Here is an 18,205-nt window from a genome sequence, read left to right as displayed (position 1 = left end):
AACAGATATATTTTTTATGAACCTGATCAATTGAATTTTTTCCTTGAGGGTAAAGCAACTAAAAGAATTCCAGAGACCTCCATGGAATCACCTAACCAGGCCATTACTTAATGGACTTCAACTGTACTCTGTAATCTGAATTAATTTAGATTGTTTCCTAGAATCCAACTTCCCTTGGATGTAATTGATTCTCTCTCCTCATGTGTGGACTTTAGGTTTCGTTACTAATGTGGAATTAATTATAGTTCGATTATTGGTATCTTTTTCAATTGTTATATTTCCTTTCAAGTGTTGTTTTATTAACTTGTAAAATGAAGATAAATAAAGTTAAAAAAAAAAAGAGAGAAGCATGGGATAAACATAGAGGATCTCTCAGAGAGAAGGGAAGGAATTGTAGAGACCAAGCGGTGATTTTGAGTTCAGGCTTTTTTAATGAAGATTTACGCAGAAAAATACAATTGAAACACAGAACATCCTCAGTGACAGAACTAAAACCCAAAAGAAAATAGAAACAAAACTGTTACTAGAAGTCATCATTAGAACTCTCAAAAAAAGCCACTGTCACCCCAGTGTCAAGGTGCTATATTGGAGCCCAATTAAATCATATTTCTTTAGGATCTGTTTTCTGCCAACAGTTTTTCATATTTCACCGTGAGATGTTTTATGTGCATATTTTATGGAAAAGAATCATAGGGGCAAATTATGTAAATGGCATCCCGATTGTAGGCGGTGGTAGGCATCCTACCACTATCTAACCAGCCAATTGGGATGCACATTTGAAAAAAAAACCAAACTCCAAGGGAGATAGCCTACATTGTAGGCATTTTTGCGAGCAAAGGGAGACATGTAGGATCGCCTAAATTCACCCAATAATCGGCGTGGGCATGGTTTCACCCGGAAGTGGCCTTAGGCAAGCATAGGCGGCCCTAGGCATCTCCCTAGGACTGCGATAGGCACCTGAAATGTAGGCCAGCAAAATGCTGGTCTAAATTTCAAACACATGCAGCTTTTAAGCCAATCGCAGCAAGGGAATCTCTATGCTATGATCAGTTTAGCAGCTGCAGAAGGGAACCCATCCCCCCCCGTGAAGTTTGAGGGCAGGAGGGATGCCCACTCCCTCCTGCTAGAGCCCCCAAATCTTCTATCTCTGAATGTCCATGACAGCAGGCATATCCAATACCTCCTGCCATTACTGAGACATCCATCGGAAAGAGGGATGCCCACTCCCTCCTGCCACCTCCCCCACCCTAAAGACTCTGATTGGCCAGATCCCTTAGGCTACTCCCAGGGGGGTGGCCTAAGGGATCTGGTCAATTAGAATCTTAGAGAGAGATCTAAGACTCCTATTAGCCCAGGTGCCAATCAGCCTTAGGCCCCTCACTAGTGTATCTCTGGATGCACCAGGAAGGGGAAGGTCCACCATTCTGTTGAGACGTGCCTGCCGGCAAGAGGGAATAAGCATCCCTTTTGCCAGCCATCATAGAAGGTGAGTTGCAGGGGCTGGCAGGGGGGGTCTTGGGTTCAGGAGATGATGTGACCAACAGCAGAACGGAGTGGACATCTATCCTGCCTGGGGATGTCTCAGGGGTAGAGGCAGAAGGGAGTGGGCATCCCTCCTGCCTGGGGATGTTTTGGGGTGTGGGATGACACAGTGGTGGCAGGAGAAATTGGGCACTCCTCCTGCCACAGATATTCAGGAGGGAGCTTCAGGGTTTCTGGCAGGAGAGAGTGGACATCCCTCCTGACAGCCAATTTCACAGGGTGAGACAGGTTCCTTGCCACGGCCGCTAGACTGATCACCTCAGAGAGATTCCCTTGCGGCGACCAGCTCAGCGGCAACACAATTTTCTAACCAGCGCCTGTGAAATGGATGCTGGTTAGAGAACTGAGGTGGTTAGGTGGGGTTAGGCGTCTGTCCATTAGAAAAGATGCAATTCTATATAGGATGCCGGTGTGCAATTTTCAAAAGCCACTTAGACAGCTGCTGAGACTGGGTGTCCTATACAGACCCTGGCCCTTAACATATGCTCATAACTGTAAATTAATGACAATTAGCATGTATAATGACCAATTATTGATAGCAAGTCCCGATTAAATGCCATTAAAGCAATTAAGTTTTAGGTGCAAGTGGTACTATTCTATAACTCTTCACTGGATGAGGTTTGCATTCTATTTACTCATGTTCTAGGAGGCAGGTTATCATCTTTCTTGCGTGCGAGAATGAAAAAGTGTCCATAATAATTTGCCAGAGTTATGGGAGCTGGATTAATATGAGGCTGAGTGATCAGCTGCAGAAGCTCATAACCTGTTTCAGGTATTGCTTTCTCTAAAAACTCCTTGTGCAAGGGAAAACCAGAGAATTTTTTCTCGCCAACTGTGTAACAACTAGATCCTAGTACTCCACCTGTTATTAAATACCCTCCTGGTTTCAGCAATGATGAGATATTTTTCAGAGCACAATAGAAAGAGTCCTTGTCCTTGCAAGCAGCTTGCAAACACAAAAACGAGAGCAGGCAATCTGCTGCAGGCAGCAGCAGCGGTTCCAGCGGGTTGCTCCGAGTGACATCACACTTGAGAAGACGTATGACTGTTCCTCTCACTTTGGCTTCCTTCTGCATCCACTTGTCCCTGTGAAGGAAAAGAATCTTTATCCAAATCATCTTCATGTCATTTTTTAATGGGAATAGCTGATGCAGGCAAATTGCAGGTAGAAAGATACCACTCGCCTAAACGCTTAAAATTGGAAGAACATCCCCCGCCCCAACCCATCCCATCCTAGAACCTGGTTCCTATCCTCGATAGTATCCAAAACACACTTCGCTGTCACTTCAAGGGGGAAAGAGTGTGCCTCAAAGAGCCCCAAAGAGCCACCCCATTGGGTGGGTGGTGGGGGAGCGGCGCACATAAACATTAAAAAAAAAAAAAAAAAAAGCTAGCTCAAGCACACACTTGTGAAAAAGCAAAGTGTTTTTTGTTGTTGTTTTTTTAAATTAAAAAAATAAATAAATAAAAGGGCAAATTCAGCAATTCTTCCACAGTCAAGGTCTCCGGACCTAGGACCTGCATGTAAGATACAAGGCATGATTTGTGAACTCTATAATGTGCTGGAGTTTTGTTTGCTTGCTTTGTTTTCCCTTCTCCTTAGTGAAATTTCGGCTTATGGTTGGGGTTTTTTTTTTTGGCCCTCTTAAGCATTTCAAAAAGAGAGGGTGGGGTAAAACCCGAGGCTGTATATAGGCCCGGGAACCTAATAAGGCCTGCTTTATTTCATTATAATTTTTTTTTTTTTTTTTTTGCTGTTGTTGTTGGAATATCATTTTGACCAGGAAGTGTCCTGAGACCGTATGTGGTGTTGTTGTTTTAGCCTGACAAATAAACATCTCTTTTGCATGTTGGGAACTGTAGATAAGAGTGAGGCATCGACTTTGGAAATAACAGGCAGGTAAGCCCGAGTGCTTCCGTTTCTCCTTTTGGAATTTCGGCTTTTTTTTTTTTTTTTTTGCCTCTTTGGCAATTCAAAAGAGAGAGAGAGAGAGAGAGAGAGAGAGAGAGAGAGAGAAAGAGAACCCGAGGTGGCTCTTAAAGGCCCGGGTACCTGCAGGTGGGGGTCTGCTTTGCTTGTTGTTGGAAAAGTACAAAACGACTTGACTGTTGTTGTTTTAGTCTGACAAATAAAATGCCCCTTTCTTTGTGGAGAACTGTAAGACTAGAGGGAGGCATCGACTGTGGAATTACCAGGCCGGTAAGCCCGAGTGTTTATGTTTCTGCTTTTGGAATTTCTGCTTGTTCCATTTTGTTGTGGTGTTTGTTTGTTTTGGGTTTTTTTTTGGCCTCTTTGGCATTTAAAAAAAGAAAAGAGGGGACTGAGGCTGTTAAAGGCCCGGGTGCCTAATAAGGCCAGGCAGGCAGGCTCTTGTTTTGTTGGACTGAACTGTGCGTTATTGATTATTAGATCCACACATTACAGAAAACTTTCCCTCCCTCCAAATGTTTGACTAATTGATTTCTGTGCATTATTACATTTTTCTTTTTGAGCCTTCGAGAGATCTGCCATTATGTTAGGCTACGAAACTACATGACAAGGATATTGCTGTGACTGGGAAGTAACCCGAGGCCTATGGGCCTTTTGTTTTTGTTGTTGTTTTGCCATGACAAATCATTACCAGGCCGGTAAGCCCGAGTGTTTACATTTCTGCTTTTGGAATTTCGGCTTATTCCATTTTGTTGTGGTGGCTTTTATTTGGGCCTCTTTGGCATTTAAAAAAGAAAAGAGGGGACCAAGGCTGTTAAAGGCCCAGGTGTCTAATAAGGCCAGGCAGGCAAATAATAAAGATTTCTTATTAGAATCCTGCAATACAGGGAGTGGCCCTAATGCTGCTGGCATTGAACTACACTTCACCCTCCGTATTCACGGGGTATGCGGGCAGAACATAGCTGTGAATACCGAAAAACCGGAAAAAAATTTTGCATGTTATTTGCGGTTTTTCGGTAAAATAGACCTGAAAAAGATAATAAACCGTCAATAACCTGACCTGAGATTTTCTCCGTACAACGCCGGGAGCAGCGATTTCCTTCAGGAACCACCTGGAGCAGCGATTTCCAAAGTGAAACACTAGGTTCAGTGATGAAAATTATGGAGTGGAGTCAGCAGCCGGAACCGGAAGCCTTCTCTCTGACGTTGCAACGTCAGAGGGAAGGCTTCCAGATGAGGCACGGGACGTACAAGGTGCAATTAGTACTATTATGGGGGCGGGGTCTGGGGTGGAGATTGGGTAGAGATGGGCGGGGTCTAGCTTACGACTTAGTCCCGTGTTCTTCAACCGCCGGTCCACGGACCGATGCCGGTCCACAGAATAATTCTTTTATTTCTGCCGGTCCATAGGTGTAAAAAGGTTGAAAAACACTGCTATAAACCACCTCTAGAGTTAGTTTCAATTTATAGAATCTGAGTAGCATGTCCAGTATTTATATGCAGCCATGTAAACCGCTGCAAACCAGGCCTAGATGTCTGCACCTAAGATGTGCACAGATCAGGTATATTCTATACCAGTGTGTCTAACTTTTAGGATCACCAATGACCAGCTCGTGCCCCTCTCCTGGCCATGCTCACTTTGAGACCCCTACTCTAGAATTTACACACGCTACTTTCTAGAATACACTTAGAAAGTTGTGCAAGTAAATTCTAATTTGTACCAATAATTGCTGGTTAGGTGCCAGATATCAGCATTGATTAGTTTGTTGAACAATTAAAGTTCAGCATGCCAATTTGCAAAGTACATAGATTTGCACACGCATCTTTGGAGGCCATACATAAAGGTGTTAAATAAATCCTAATAAATAAACATAGAATCCAGAGGACTGTGTGTTTCTCACAATGCTAATGACTTTTGTTCCACGTCTCCATACCTGTCACCTTCCATCTCACATGCGAGCTTCACCACTGCACTCCAGTCAAATGCTCCTGGTTCCTTCTTCAGCCATGCCTCCAACTCCTGCCGATTTCGGTCTGAGTAATCTGTGGCAATGATTTCTCTGAAGGACTCACAGGCTGAAAGGAATGTGTGGATAGAAGCACCAGAGCCAATTTCTATCGCAATGTCCCCATGTACACCACCTGGTTTAAAAGATTTAAAATAGGAAGTTCTGAAACAGAGCTCTGAATACATTCCCTAAAATGCCCTGAGAATGTTATGGTTAACTTTGGGGTAGTTTTGGGCCTGCAGCCTATAGGGAAGTTAGGTTAAATTAGACTTTGCTTCCTAGCTGTTCAAACCAGTCCTGAACTGGTTTTTTGGTTTTTTTTAAGAGAATTAAGAGCACTGCAATGTGGAGCTGGACTCTTTACTCTAGGTGAGATCATGGGACAGTGACCTGAGTATAGTTGAGACATGACAACCCAAGCTCAATTAGGCCTGCCCATGAAGTTAGGTGGAGGGTATGTCTGCAGAGACTCCCATATCATGGGCCTATGGGCCTATCAGAGAACACTACTTTACTTCCGTGTTGCAGGCTGTTGTCAGCCAATGACAGGACTTACCATTAATGGCTAAGAAGACAATTCCTAGATAACATGGGATTTACTGGCTATTAGTCAGAGTGAGAGAGGGGGACCCCTCAATATCTATCTCTGCTCTCTGCCCCGACTCTCCTGCCCTTCCCCGCAGTGCAAGCCCATGGTTTTAACCTGCGGGTTTAAAGTGGGTTAAAACCACGGGCTCGCAAATTAAAAAATAATTTCTATTCATCCAAGGGTAGATGTAGCCCTTCGTGAAATCGAATTCATCACGGCAAAACTTTTTGATTTTAAGTTGCCGTTGTTAAGTCTTATAATTGTTTATAGCTATATGTTTATACCTAAATGCTCTCCTACAATATCGGAGTTTCCACCCTCGTCCTTTACGAAATAGTATTCCGGTTGGACAATTTCTTCGGATAAAAAGGATATGTTCCTCTGAGGAAGACTTTGACATTCAGGCTTCTATCATGTATAATAATTTTCTGGAGAGAGGTTACCCACATAAAATCATTAAGAGGGCATGGAAAAGGGCTAAAATTTGCCATCGCCCATGGGTTATGACAACTAACAGTAAGAGCAAGAATCTTAAATATCAACAACAGACGGTATGTGTAATGCCGAATTCCAATAACAGTAATGATATAAAACACATTATCCTCAAGCACTGGCCCATAGTGCAATATCATAAAGCTTTGCAAAACAAACCCAAATTTGCATTCTCCAGGGCTTCTAACCTAGGAGAAAAATTGAAATACAGACCTGTCACACGTGAAATTCATTCAGGACTTCCCCACAAAGCTTGTGGTAAATGCAAACTGTGTCAGTATGTATGGGATATTTCTCAGATTAATATTCCAGGGGCGAAGCGCAATAACTTTAAGCTCAATTCTGGGACTGACTGTGATTCTGTGGGAGTGGTTTATTGTATTAAATGTCCTTCTCACAAATTATACATAGGACAGACCTCCCGCAGAATCAAAGTCAGGATAACGGAACACATTAGTGGTATTCGTAATCAAAGAGTTTCTGCTCCTCTTACTGGTCATTGGTTGGAGAAATCGCACTCAATCCATGATTTGAGGTACACCGTGTTGATACAAATTAAGAACTTTGATGGTGACCTCTCAAAAATTTTGATCAGAAAAGAACAAAGGTTCATTTATGAATGGCATACTTTAATACCAAATGGATTGAATCACGAGATCGAGTGGTTGTCCCTTTAATCTGTATTGTTTTTCCTCTGTTTTCACCTCCCCCTGGTGACATCATTTCCGCTGTTGATGGTGACGTTAGGCACGTATTAGTCCTATTTAAGGTTAGTTTTCCTGCGGTCTGAGTTCACTTCAGCCCAGCTCTCGGCACTAAGCCGAATTGTGGAGCCGGTAACAGGTATGAGATTTGATGATTTGAGATAGATTTATTACGGTATATATTTACCTTGAGTAGATAAATAGTATTAGCAGGTTCCTGTTCACATTGGTTTTAAGATTTAGTATATGTAATAATCTCACTGATTTACTTCACTGTATGTTTGTTCTAATAGAGTCCTTCCCTGAAGAAGAAAGTCCTCGAAACTCAAGTCGGGGGAACAAGGACATATTATGGAGGAGTAACAGTGGTTGTTTTTAGCACACTACAAACACGAGATAATTTATTCACCGCTCAGGGTCTTTATTGACATCATACCATCCTATCCACAGATAAGTCTTTTCTATCTGGAATTTCATGCAATATTTAGGTGGATGGTCGTGGGGACAGTGAAAAACGATGATGGTCCCCCAATGAACCCCAGTTTGGTGATATCGCCTTATTTTTCTTACCCAGGTGCATCACCTTGCATTTGTCTATGTTAAACATCATCTGCCACTTTTCCGCCCATTCCTTCAGCTGGTTTAGATCCTTTTGGAGATCTTCACTTTCTTTTTGTGACCCAACTGCCCGACATAGTTTTGTGTCATCTGCAAACTTGATTATAATACTTGTTGTTTCCTTTATGTGAAGAAAATCAATAAAAACAAGAGAAAAAGGAAGCCGATATGGTTCTCCAACCAAGTGGCTGAGAAAATAAAGGCGAAAGAGTTGGCGTTCGTGATATATAAAAAAACCAAGAAGAGGAGAGCTGAAAGGACTACAGGGTGAAACTGAAAGAAGCCAAGAGAGAGATACGTCTGGCGAAAGCACAGGCGGAAGAACAAATGGCTAAAAATGTAAAAAAAGGGAGACAAAAATTTTTTCAGATATATTAGTGAAAGGAGGAAGATGAAAAATGGAATTGCCAGGCTAAAAGATGCTGGGAACCAATATGTGGAAAGTGATGAGGAGAAAGCGAATGTGCTAAACAAATACTTCTGTTCTGTGTTCACAGAAGAAAATCCAGGAGAAGGACCGAGATTGTCTAGCAAAGTTACATGAGAAAATGGAGTAGATTCTGCACCGTTCACGGAGGAGGGTGTTTATGAGCAACTTGAAATACTGAAGGTGGACAAAGCGATGGGACCAGACGGGATCCATCCCAGGATACTAAGGGAGCTCAGAGAGGTTCTGGCGAGTCCTATTAAAGACTTGTTCAACAAATCTCTGGAGACGGGAGTGATTCCTGGGGATTTGGAGGAGAGCGGATGTGGTCCCTATTCATAAAAGTGGTCAAGGGATGAAGCAGGAAACTATAGGCCGGTGAGCCTCACTTCAGTTGTTGGAAAAATAATGGAAGTTTTGCTGAAATAAAGGATAGTGTACTTCCTTGAATCTAATGGGTTACAGGATCCGAGGCAACATGGCTTTACAAAAGGTAAATCGTGCCAAATGAACCTGATTGAATTTTTTTATTGGGTGACCAGAGAGCTGGATCGAGGACATATGCTAGATGTAATTTACTTGGATTTCAGCAAAGCCTTTGATACAGTTCCTCATAGGAGGCTGTTGAACAAACTTGAAGGGCTGAAGTTAGGACCCAAAGTGGTGAACTGGGTCAGAAACTGGCTGTCGGACAGATGCCAGAGGGTGGTGGTTAATGGAAGTCGCTCAAAGGAAGGAAAGGTGAATAGTGGAGTCCCTCAGGGATCAGTTCTGGGGCCAATCCTGTTCAATATGTTTGTGAGTGACATTGCTGAAGGGTTAGAAGAAAAAGTGTGCCTTTTTGCAGTTGATACCAAGACTTGTAACAGAGTAGACACCGAAGAGGGAGTGGAAAATATGAAAAATGATCTGCAAAAGTTAGAGGAACGGTCTAATGCCTGGCAACTAAAATTCAATGCAAAGAAATGCAGAGTAGTGCATTTGGGGATTAATAAAAGGAAGGAACCGTATATGCTAGGAGGAGAGAAGCTGATATGCACGGACGGGGAGAGGGACCTTGGGTTGATAGTGTCCGAAGATCTAAAGGTGAAAAAACAGTGTGACAAGGCAGTGGCTGCTGCCAGAAGGATGCTGGGCTGTATAAAGAGAGGCGTAGTCAGTAGAAGGAAGAAGGTGTTGATGCCCCTGTACAGGTCATTGGTAAGGCCCCACTTGGAGTATTGTGTTCAATTTTGGAGACCGTATCTGGCGAAGGACGTAAGAAGACTTGAGGCGGTCCAGAGGTGGGCGACGAAAATGATAGGAGGCTTGCGCCAGAAGACGTATGAGGAGAGACTGGAAGCCCTGAATATGTATACCCTAGAGGAAAGGAGAGACAGGGGAGATATGATTCAGATGTTCAAATACTTGAAGGGTATTAATATAGAACAAAATCTTTTTCAGAGAAAGGAAAATGGTAAAACCAGAGGACATAATTTGAGGTTGAGGGGTGGTAGATTCAAAGGCAATGTTAAGAAATTCTACTTTACGGAGAGGGTGGTGGATGCCTGGAATGCGCTCCTGAGAGAGGTGGTGAAGAGTAAAACTGTGACTGAGTTCAAAAAAGCGTGGGATGAACACAAAGGATCTAGAATCAGAAAATAAGATTAAATATTGAACTAAGGCCAGTACTGGGCAGACTTGCACGGTCTGTGTCTGCATATGGCCGTTTGGTGGAGGATGGGCTGGGGAGGGCTTCAATGGCTGGGAGGGTGTAGATGGGCTAGAGTAAGTCTTAACAGAGATTTCGGCAGTTGGAACCCAAGCACAGTACGGGGTAAAGCTTTGGATTCTTGCCCAGAAATAGCTAAGAAGGAAAAATTAAAAAATTTAAATTGAATCAGGTTGGGCAGACAGGATGGACCATTCGGGTCTTTATCTGCCGTCATGTACTATGTTATGTTACTATGTTACGTATGTAGTATTCAGTAAATGATTTGAAACTCAAGATCGCCACATGTTGATGTATACAGTTCTCTCCCCACTTTTCTCTTGGTGCCACTATCTGATGAAACATGCTGAAAAATACGACACTGCATGTTTTGGCCCTCTGAATGTTACATATAAAATGTAGCCCCCGATAGAGAAAAGGTGGGACAATCCTGCTCTAATTGAATTGATACTTCTAGTCCTGGAAGGGAAAGAGATAGTACCACCCACCTGAGGTAAATGTTTTAAACAAATTTTTCAAGATAAACTGCAAGTAGCCATCAGAAAAGAAAAGCCCTGATCCAGCACCATAGTAAGTCTCCAGATAGTCCCTGGGGTTAAAATGCTCCTGGTAATCTGTAGAGATGCTGAAGTCTGCTTCCATTCTGTCCTTTCAGAGCCTGGCAAAACTCTTTGTCCCTTTGCTCTGCAGCTTGCCTCTTTTATAATGAGAATGTTTAAATATCCTTTACTCTATAGTCTAATCAAATATTGATGATTCAGATGTCCTCTGAAGCATGTCAATATTATCACAGATTGCATTCATCTGACTTTAGATAGTAAACTGTTAACTGGGGGCAGTGAGAAGCCATATGCCTGTGTTGACTCTATCTCAAGGGCATTAATATGACTTTCCTTGATTGGACTACAGCACACCAATCCCACCAAACAGTTGGATATGGGAGGGGAGCTAGATGTAGTGTACTTGGACTTTAGTACAGCTTTTGATATGGTGTCACGCAGGCGATTGATAAATAAACTGAGTGCATTTGGTATGGACCCTAAAGTGACAAATTGGATTAGAAGCTGGTTACATGGAAGTAGACAAAGGGTAGTAGTAAATGGAGTTTGCTCAGAGGAAAAGAATGTTATTATTTAAGTGCTGCAGGGCTATCCTTGGGCCGCTCTATTTGACATCTTTGTGAGTGATATTGCAGAAGAACATTTGGCAAAGTTTGTCTTTTTGCAGATGATACCAAGTTCTGCAATAGGGTAGATACCCAGGAGAGAATGGATAACATGAGGCGGGATCTATTGAAGCTTGAAGAATGGCTTGGTAATTGTTAACTAAGATTTAATGCTAAAAAATGAAGGATCATGCACTTAGGCTGCAAAAATCCAGAAGAACAGTATAACATAGAAGGTGAAGTACTTCTGTGTATGGAAAAAGAGCAGGACTTGGGTTGATTGTGTCTGGTGATCTCAGGGTGGGAAAACAAGTAGAAAAGGTGGCGGTCAAAGCCAGGGAGATTCTTGGGTGCATAAGGAGAGGAATGGCCGGTAAGAAAAGGGAGGTGATACATGACTGAATGGATAGAAGTAATTGTAGTAGTAATGCCATTGTAGAAGTATCCATTTGGAATACTGTGTGCAGTTTTGAGACCACACCATCAAAAAGATATAAATAGAATGCAGTTGTTCCAGAGGGCTGCTACAAAATTGCTTAGTGGTCTTTGTCATAAATTGCAGCATTGACTGGCACATTAACATAGAAACATAGAAACATAGAAATAGACGGCAGATAAGGGCCCACGGCCCATCTAGTCTGCCCACCTTAATGTCCCTCCCCTACCTTTGCCCTGTGAAGAGATCCCATGTGCCGATCCCATTTGGCCTTAAAATCAGGCACGCTGCTGGCCTCAATCACCTGTAGTGGAAGACTATTCCAGCGATCAACCACTCTTTCAGTGAAAAAGAATTTTCTGGTGTCACCCCGTAGTTTCCCGCCCCTGATTTTCAACGGATGCCCTCTTGTTGTCGTGGGACCCTTGAAAAAGAAGATATCTTCTTCCGCCTCGATGCGGCCCGTAAGATACTTGAACGTCTCGATCATGTCCCCCCTCTCTCTGCGCTCCTCGAGCGAGTATAGCTGTAATTTGTCAAGCCGTTTTTCGTATGGTAGATCCTTGAGTCCCGAGACCATCCGGGTGGCCATTCTTTGCACCGACTCCAGTCTCAGCACATCCTTGCGATAATGCGGCCTCCAGAATTGCACACAGTATTCCAGGTGGGGCCTCACCATGGATCTATACAATGGCATAATGACTTCCGCCTTACGACTGACGAAACCCCTTCGTATGCAGCCCATGATTTGTCTTGCCTTGGACGAAGCCTGCTCCACTTGATTGGCAGACTTCATGTCCTCACTGACGATTAACCCCAAGTCTCGTTCTGCTACCGTTTTTGCTAGGATCTCGCCATTAAGGGTATAAGACTCGCATGGATTCTGGCTGCCCAGGTGCATAACTTTGCATTTTTTGGCATTGAAGTTGAGTTGCCATGTCCTAGACCATCGCTCCAGTAGGAGTAGGTCGTGCATCATGTTGTCGGAGCAGTTTGACCATGCTGCACTTTGTGGCAACATATCTTTATCCAACTTTGCGAGGCTTTATTTTTGGGACAAACCTAAAGGATTGCCAAGGGTTTTTCGAACAAGTAAAGTCCTCCCTTCACATGCTAGCCATTGAATCAACTGATTCAACCGCCAATGATTTCACTGAAGCATCCTTGGCATCTGCAGAATATATTACAGATGCCAACTTGAGTGCACCATTGGAATCTGTACACAAGAAGCTGAAAGTTGATCCTTTTGCTTGGAGCAGAAGTTCAGAGTCAAGGTACCATAATAATTTTCAGTCACTTTTGTTTTAATTTGCAAGAACTGGAGAAAAAATAGTAGTTAAATGCATATCATATAGATTTTATCTAAGTGTTTGAAAAATGTTGTTATACTTATGCATCATGAGGCTGATTCTACAAACGGGCATCCCAATTGTTGGTGGCAGTAAGTGTCCTATTGCCATCTGGCAGCCAATCTGGACACAGGTTTGAATAATAAAAACTCCCCGAGGCAGAACGCCTACACTGTAGACATTTATTGTGGGTCTAGAGAGATGCATAGGGACACCTAGCCTCGCCCAAGGCTGGGCATGGTTTCACCCAGAAGTGGCCTTGGGCGAGGAATGCATAGAGACCCAAAGCAAAGGAAGGGCCCAGTGGTTCAACAGGCTGAAGGAAACCAAGAAAGCAACTGTTTGCAAGCTGATAATTTTTCATGATACTTACCAGACTGAGTTGCATTGAACAAAGTACTGTTTTGCTGATTACCTGCCTTTTGCATTATTTTGCTTTTTGGAACTGAACTTACTTTTGAAAACCTGTTGCATTTTGAAGATCTTTGTAATAAAACTTGCGACCTCTTGATTCCAAGGTTCTGGCCTCTGTAGTTTATGTGTGTGTGATACTGGGTTGTCTAAGGCAGTGCCACGACAAGTTATCCAAAGCCATCATTCCCCTGTAGGGCCCTTCCCATGTTGGAGAGCAAGCCTAAGGCTATTCTATGCCCCAAAGAGCACATATTGGACCCCTGGAAACCAACAGAATGCCCACTCCATCCTTCTTCTGGCACCCCAAATCTCTGACCCTCCCAACCACAATCGGCAGGAGGGATGCCCACTCCCTCTTACCACTGGCCCCACGAACGCCCCAACCACCATCAGCAGAAGGGATGCCTACTCCCTCCTACTGCCAGCACACCGCTCCCCCATAACTCCCCAACTGCTGACATCCCCCAAACCCAAACCTCCACTCCGGCACCTCTAAACCTACTCCAATACCTCCCACCCCCCATACCTTTGAAGGAAGGTCAGCCAGAGGGATGCCTACTCTAGGGTTACCAGAATTTAGTTAAATAAAATGACTCAAAGCCCTGCCCCCAGGCTTACCTAGTTATACCCAGCCCTGCCCCATTATGTCCACATCATGCCCCAGCCCTGCCTACAGTCCCTCCGCCTCAATCTGTTCTTGTCAGTAGAGGAGGGCTTACACAGAAACCTTACTCTGGAGGAGGAGGGGGAGGGTCTGGTCTCCCCCTCTCCTTTTATGCTGACAGTCTCACACACAAAGCGCAGGAGTAGTCTCTGACTTAATTACTTCCAGATGTTGCCTCAGGATTTCTCTTAGATTGCAAAAATATATAAATATGTTTTTCAAAACTTATTCCTTTTGTTCAACACAGTCACAGCCATCACTCCAGTCACTCAAATCACTCCAGGGGCCCCATTCATTCCATTCATTCAAAACTATATTTAATTCCTGCATCTTAGTTTAGGACACGTCATCTTCCTAGCCAGTCTACAGCAAGCACATGTGGTATTAATTAACACCACGCTGCTGGGAGAGGGAAAACTCAGAGAGGACAAAGAAGACAGAATGCTATTCACTGGCCCAAGATGGTGTCCGAAGACAGGACAGATATAGTACAAACTGAGAACCCAAAATGGATTCCATGTAATCGTGTAATCATGATTTCCACCATGATTTGGCTCAACAGCAAAGTACATAAACAGATATTATTATGCTTTCCCTTATATTAATCCTAAGTGTATTTTTCTCTGGCCTTATCTACATTATATTTAAATTTTTATTCACCCGTTTTTCGTACGTTTCTATTTGGGCGTGGTCCTTAACTGACACAGAATTGTCTAACTAGAATTACCCAGAATCATACGAAAAACTGGCGCTTTTGTAGAAAAACTCCACAAAAATACTGCACTATCATGCTCCGACATCCATTCCATTATCGTCCCATAAACAGCACCCCCTGCTGGCCACGAGCCACTACTCCTCAATCCGCACAAGAAGGTTGCAACACAATGATGTCACGTGCGTGTTACATCACAGTGTTGCATCCATGCATGCCCTCACAATGTGGTCCCAAAGAAGAAGCTTTCAAAACCTAGATAAAATGCCAGGTTTTGAAAAGCCATCTGAACACCCAGGCATGCCCTCTAAAAAAAGAGCCAAATTCATAAGGAGAAGTTTAGATACTCGATCCTCAGAGGGTCAAATTACCCAATAGTTCCAATGAGCATAGCTCACAGAACCCGATCTTCACAGGATCCAAATGTATCTTTTTTATCTTTTGTCCATATATATTTTTTGTATCATTTTATTGTATATGTTTTATTTGTATAGATAGAGCAGTATATTTCTGTACATATACTAAATCATTAACATTTTTTTGTCTTGTAGATGCTAGTCAATAAGTCAAGTTGCTAACCGTGATTTATTGTTAGCATCTACAAGACAAAAAAATGTTAATTATTTAGTATATGTACAGAAATATACTGCTCTATCTATACAAATAAAACATATACTACTTAAACATTGGCACATCATCCGTCTATTGGAGGACATACCAGAAAGACCGATGTTTGCTTTCCGGAGACATCGCAACATTGAAGAAATACTCCGGAGTCCGATAGCCCCGTATCTACGAGGGTATCACGGAGGTTGTGGCAAGTGCCAGTGGTGTTCTCTTACCATTCCGGGTGAAATTTGGATTCATCCAACTACGGGGATGACTATACAATTGAAGGAGATCACTAATTGTAACACCACTAATGTCGTTTATATCATTCAGTGCCCGTGTGATTTAATCTACGTGGGAAGAACACAGCACTCGATTAAAACGCGCTTGAATGAACATAAATCTAGAGTTCATACAGAAACAGACACTGCACCCATAGTAAACCATTGGATAACTAAACAACACTCCTGGCAAGATATCAAATGGCGTATTATAGATTCTGTAACAATAGGGAAGGAGGGTGGGAACTATAAAAAAGCTCTTAACATCAAAGAGCAAAGATGGATTTATGAATTAAATGCTCTATCGCCTAATGGATTGAATGAAGAAATTGACTGGATGTCTTTAGTTTGAATCAATTGACGTTTCTTACATATTTCAGTCTCTTCCGGTAAAATGCATGACGTGTCTCTTGTTGAGATAGTAACTCTAGGGTTTAAATACCGGAACTGACGACAGATGCTCTCGACCGGCATGAAATTAACTCGAACGGAGCGATTTCTACTGTGTGCATGAGTAAGTTAATATGAGAGTTTATACGTCTTGATTAGTCATAATATGATATATTATATTAATACATAAGAGTTCTTTTGAAAGCTATGATAATAATAGTTCAGGAGTAATGTTTGATATTCAAATGTTTTACAGATATAATAGGGAGCCTCGACCCTGAGGAAAGCGTGTGAAACATGGACATGTTGGTGTAGGCGCTCCCCTTTAAAAACTAGATAAAAGCTAAGTAAAAATTATCTATATTAACAATCTATGGATAAAAATAAAAATGATATAAAATATATATGGACAAAAGATAAAAAAGATACATTTGGATCCTGTGAAGATCGGGTTCTGTGAGCTATGCTCATTGGAACTATTGGGTAATTTGACCCTCTGAGGATCGAGTATCTAAACTTCTCCTTATGAATTTGGAGATTAATTTAAGACAGGAATTTCTTTCTAATATGATATTATAGATTGATTCCAGTTATCAGTATAGCCATTCATTGTGTTACTCTAAAAAAAGAGGACATGTTCGGGTAAATCCGCACATCTCGTAACCCTAGGCTATTCCCTCTAGCCGCCAGGCCTACCTCTTCCAAAATGGCGGGCCTTCCCCTTCCCAGTGCATCCTGTGATACACTGGGAAGGGACCTAAGGCCCCTTCCACAGGATACACAGGACTTGGCCTAAGACTCCAATTGGCCCCGAGAAATGAGTGAGAATCTGCTCACAACCTAAAAAAATCTGCAAAATAAGTTCAAGCACGTTTATGAACTTCCGTTTAAAATTTAGAGCAGCATATGACTGAGGGATGCACTATTAATAGCACATGGTAAAAGCATATGAGCAGTGACCTCTGGTCTGCCGCTCTCCTAGCTGATGACTTCACACTGAGGTCACTCTTATATACAAAAAATTTTATAAATAAATATATGCACCCTGTGACACATTTTTCATTCTCAATAGTGCTCTCCTCTATTGATTAACTTATTCAAAACCCAGTCATGAGACTCATACTGAGTTATCAAACTAATATGTCCCTGTAGAGAGAGTCTAGACAAGCAGGAAATATATGTCACATTTACGTAATAATTTGTAAAGTGTATCTTCAGTGTGACCTTGCAAGCTAATGGAACCACGGAACAAACCGGGGCTCCAGGTTTAAACTTGAAGGCAGGCTCTATTGCAAGCCATGCCTTACACCATCATAAGCTTACACAATGTGTGAAATAATTCAAGTGCCAACAAACACAAAATGAAGTGCTGTGAATTCAAACAATTTGTTACTTATTTCTTATTTAATTATTTCCAACTTGTGGAGACAAAAAGCTCAAAACCGGCAAAAAGTATAAAGTACTTATCTCATATGCTTCCCTGTTGTATTCACAGTCATGCATTGAATAATGCTTCCATGCTGTGTAACTAGCGTTTTCAATCCCAGTATCTTGCTGGTATTCTTCACAGGCTCTACCAAGCTTAGTTTCGGAAAAGTCTTTCCCCAGAAGCCTACTTGTTGATGCCAATTTGAAAATTGTAATGGGAGCGTGCGGCTGAGAATGTGCACCCGCCAGTGAGTCGAAGGGAAAAGATCACTCATGCATTTTTAAACTACTGAGTTGACGTTATTTAAGAACAACTTTATTGTTCATGAACAAGGAAGTAACTCAAGGTTGCAAGCCAACCGTAACAAGGGGCCATGTTACAGTATGGTGTTCCATTCAATGTTTTTGTTTAATCCATGAGGTATAACAGTATCAAACTCCAAAATCCAATATTGTTTGCATAGATGGATTTGTGCCCTTTTATTACCCACAAATGAATCGGAGATCTTATCAATCACAAACCATCTAAGATCCTGAAAGGTGTGAGCTTTATCAATGCAGTGAGGCACGCTGGGAGCTGTAGTCACTGCAGTGTGTATTCTACTTCTATGTTCCACAAGTCTCGTTTTTACTTACCTGATGGTACAGCCCACAAACATGAGCTGACATGGACAAATAATTACATATATGACCCCCATTGACATACAGGTCGTTACATTATGTAATTTATATGTT

General features: G+C 42.4%; 1 protein-coding gene across 1 annotated transcript; it reads right to left on the bottom strand.

Moving 5' to 3' along the window:
• Positions 1-1,362: 1,362 nt before the first annotated feature.
• LOC117347583 (nicotinamide N-methyltransferase-like) lies at positions 1,363-10,664 on the bottom strand. The gene is made up of 3 exons (XM_033918701.1): positions 10,511-10,664; positions 5,407-5,614; positions 1,363-2,628 (listed from the first exon to the last, which is right to left on the bottom strand). The coding sequence occupies exons 1-3, from the start codon at positions 10,662-10,664 to the stop codon at positions 2,178-2,180; spliced, it is 813 nt and encodes a 270-aa protein (XP_033774592.1). The 3' UTR covers positions 1,363-2,177.
• Between the last annotated feature and the right edge of the window lie 7,541 nt (positions 10,665-18,205).

This window comes from Geotrypetes seraphini, chromosome 13 (assembly GCF_902459505.1).
Source record: "Geotrypetes seraphini chromosome 13, aGeoSer1.1, whole genome shotgun sequence".
Taxonomy (NCBI): domain Eukaryota; kingdom Metazoa; phylum Chordata; class Amphibia; order Gymnophiona; family Dermophiidae; genus Geotrypetes; species Geotrypetes seraphini.
Note: the sequence above shows the minus strand (reverse complement) of the source record. Positions and strands in the feature narration are given on the sequence as shown.